At 46.8% G+C, this 2928-nt stretch overlaps 1 protein-coding gene across 1 annotated transcript in view; it reads left to right on the forward strand.

Moving 5' to 3' along the window:
* Positions 1–113: 113 nt before the first annotated feature.
* EFHD1 (EF-hand domain family, member D1) overlaps positions 114–2928 on the forward strand; it is a 54522-nt gene continuing 51707 nt past the window's right edge. The window contains exons 1-2 of the mRNA XM_011980327.1: positions 114–188; positions 298–376. Coding sequence (XP_011835717.1) covers positions 114–188; positions 298–376 — 154 coding nt within the window. The remainder of the gene's footprint in view (positions 189–297; positions 377–2928) is intronic.

The raw sequence follows: 2928 nt of genomic DNA on the forward strand, positions 1-2928 counted from the left end.
TCACCATGTTGGCCAGGCTGGTCTTGAACTCCTGACCTCAAGTGATCTGCCTGCCTCAGCCTCCCAAAGTGCTGGGATTACAGGTGTGAGCCACCACAGCCAGCCCACCAAGCATGTTTGAGTCTTTGTCAGGTGCCCGACTGGACACTGGAGAAGAGGAGAAGGAGAACAGGCTTTGCGATGTGGCCGTAACAGTGACCACCTGGAATGGTCACTAGTGAGATACTAACACTTCATTCCGAAGGGTGGCCAGGTGTTGCCTGGTGAATACTGTGGGCCTCTGCTATTTTCCCTCAGGGGCGGGACACAGCTCAGAGGGCGTTCTATCCGGGCTGGGTGCCTGGTGGACACAGCCCTCAGTCTTTGCCCCTCGCAGGTGATGTGCCTTTTGAGAGGCACCAGGTGGCTGCTCACATTATGCAAGCTCATTACCTTAAAGCGCTCCCTCATTTGGAAACACTACCATGAAAAAGTGAAATGTTGTTCACAATCCACTCTTACTAATTTCAGAATCTTCAAGGCAGGGCACCGTGGCTCACCCCTGTAATCCCAGCACTTTGGGAGCCTAGGCAGACAAGATTGACAACATAGATCTCATCTCTATTTAAATTAAAAAGGAAAGAAAGAAAAGGAAAAAAAAGTCATTTTTAATTAAAAAAATGTTCAACATTATATTCATAAATAAGAAGAGCTGTTAGATTTTTTAACATGAACTGTTGTAAATTTCAGCATGTAAAAAATGGTTTACAAATTGTATTACCGGCTGGGCACAGTAGCTCACGCCTGTAATCCTAGCACTTTGGGAAGCCGAGACAGGTGGATTGCTTGGGGCCAGGAGTTCAAAATCAGCCTGGCCAACATGGTGAAACCCTGTCTCTACTAAAAATACAAAAAATTAGCTGGGCGTGGTGGTGGGTGCCTGTAATCCCAGCTACTTGGGAGGCTGAGGCAGGAGAATCGCTTGAACCTGGGAGGCAGAGGTTTCAGTGAGCCAAGATCGCACCATGCACTCCAGCCTGCGCAATAAGAGCGAAACTCTGTCTCAAAAAAAAAAAAAAAAAAATTGTATTACCTACTCAAGCAAAATTTCTCTCTCTCTCTCCCTCTCTTTCAGACAAGGTATTACTCTATCACCCAGGCTAGAGTGCAGTGGCATGATCATGGTTCACTGCAGCCTCCACCTCCTGGGCCCAAGTGATCCCAAATAGCTGGGACTACAGGTGCACACTACCCCACGTGGCTAATTTTTTTTTTTTTTTTTTTGTATTTTTTGTAGACAAGGTTTTGCCATGTTGCCCAAGCTGGTCTCAAACCCCTGGGCTCAAGTGATGCACCTGCCTCTGCCTCCCAAAGTGCTGGGATTACAGGTGGGAGCCACAGCGCCCAGCTGCAAAGTTTCTTGCTGATAAAGACTATTAAGAATTTTGAACTTTCTTTTTCTTGAGCAGAGCTCAATGGAATATGAAAATTAAAAAAAAGAACAAAACCAACCGGGTGCGGTGGCTCATGTCTGTAACGCCAGCACTTTGGGAGGCCGAGGTGGGAGGATCATCTGAGGCTAGGAGTTCATGACCAGCCTAACCAACATGGCAAAACCCTGTCTTTACCAAAAATACAAAACATTAGCCAGGTGCAGTGGTGCGCACCTGTAATCCCAGCTACTCAGGAGGCTGAGGCAGGAGAATCACTTGAATCCAGGAGGCGGGGGCTGCAGTGAGCCGAGATCACGCCATTGCACTCCAGCCTAGGAAACAAGAGTGAAACTCCATTTCAAAAAAAAAAAAAAGTTTTTAAAATATAAAATTAAAAAAAAATTTAATTACAAAAAATTTTTGACCTTTTTTCCCTGAAATATGTCACATAAAGTGATCAAAACAGATGTGACAACAAAGGCAACCTCCTAGTCACCACCACCAGGTCAGGAAGTGTAGCGCCCTGTGATGTATTTGCAGGGTTCTCCAATTGCAATTGCATGTGTAAAACCCGTCTTCTCCGTACCAAGTCAAGTTGTTCAGTATGAATGTTAAAGAAAGATTTTTAAACTTTTATTTTAAAAAAGTATTTTCCTTTATAACTTTTTAAAAATAACATTTTAACCCAGGTCCCCTGCATGCCCTGCACTCGCATGCCAAAAGCTGGTCCCTGGGTCTCAGACGACCACAGTCCAGCGGGTGGCTGACTCGCCCCAGTCATCAGCCCCCGGTGGGTCAGAGCAGCGTCGTTCTTAAGCGGGGACAGACCCGTGTTTACAAGATTCTCAGTGCTTGGCTGATATAACAGCGGCATCAGCCTTCCTTGGGGAGAATGACGACTGTATGTTTTTACCCTCTTGTTAAAAATGCTGATTTAATTTTCAAGCTGCTTTTCTCTCTTTCCCTTCTTTTTTCCTCCCCTTCCTCCTCCTTCTTCTTCGTTTATTTTTAGAGCCAGGGTCTCACTCTGTCGCCCAGGCTGGAGTGCGGTGGCCTGACCATGGGTCACTGCAGCCTCGACCTCCCGGACTCAAGCTATCCTCCTACTTCAGCCTCCTGAGTACCTGGGACTACAGACAAGCGCCACTACGCCTGGCTGATTTTTTAAAAAGTTTTTTTTGTAGAGACGGTCTAACTATGTTGCCCAGTCTGGTCTCGAACTCCTGGGCTCAAAAGATCCCGCCACCTTGGCCTCCCAAAGTATTGGGATTGCTGGTGTGAGTCCCCGCGCCAGGTTTCTTCTCTTTCTTGTGGGTTTCACGCAAAAAAACCCGAGACCCTGAAGCTGCGCTGCTCTCCTGCCTCCAGGGAAAACGGGAGTTTTTTCTGCTCCTTTGCTCTCCCTCTTTTTTGTTTGCTTATTTGTTTTTAGTATTTTTAGCATGTTTTGGAAACATTTCGTTTCAATGAGTGTTTAAAAAGCAGCTCCCCCGCCCCGCGCTCCGGGCGGGCGCCT

The sequence above is a fragment of the Mandrillus leucophaeus genome, unplaced genomic scaffold (genome assembly GCF_000951045.1).
Source record: "Mandrillus leucophaeus isolate KB7577 unplaced genomic scaffold, Mleu.le_1.0 Scaffold21, whole genome shotgun sequence".
Lineage (NCBI taxonomy): Eukaryota > Metazoa > Chordata > Mammalia > Primates > Cercopithecidae > Mandrillus > Mandrillus leucophaeus.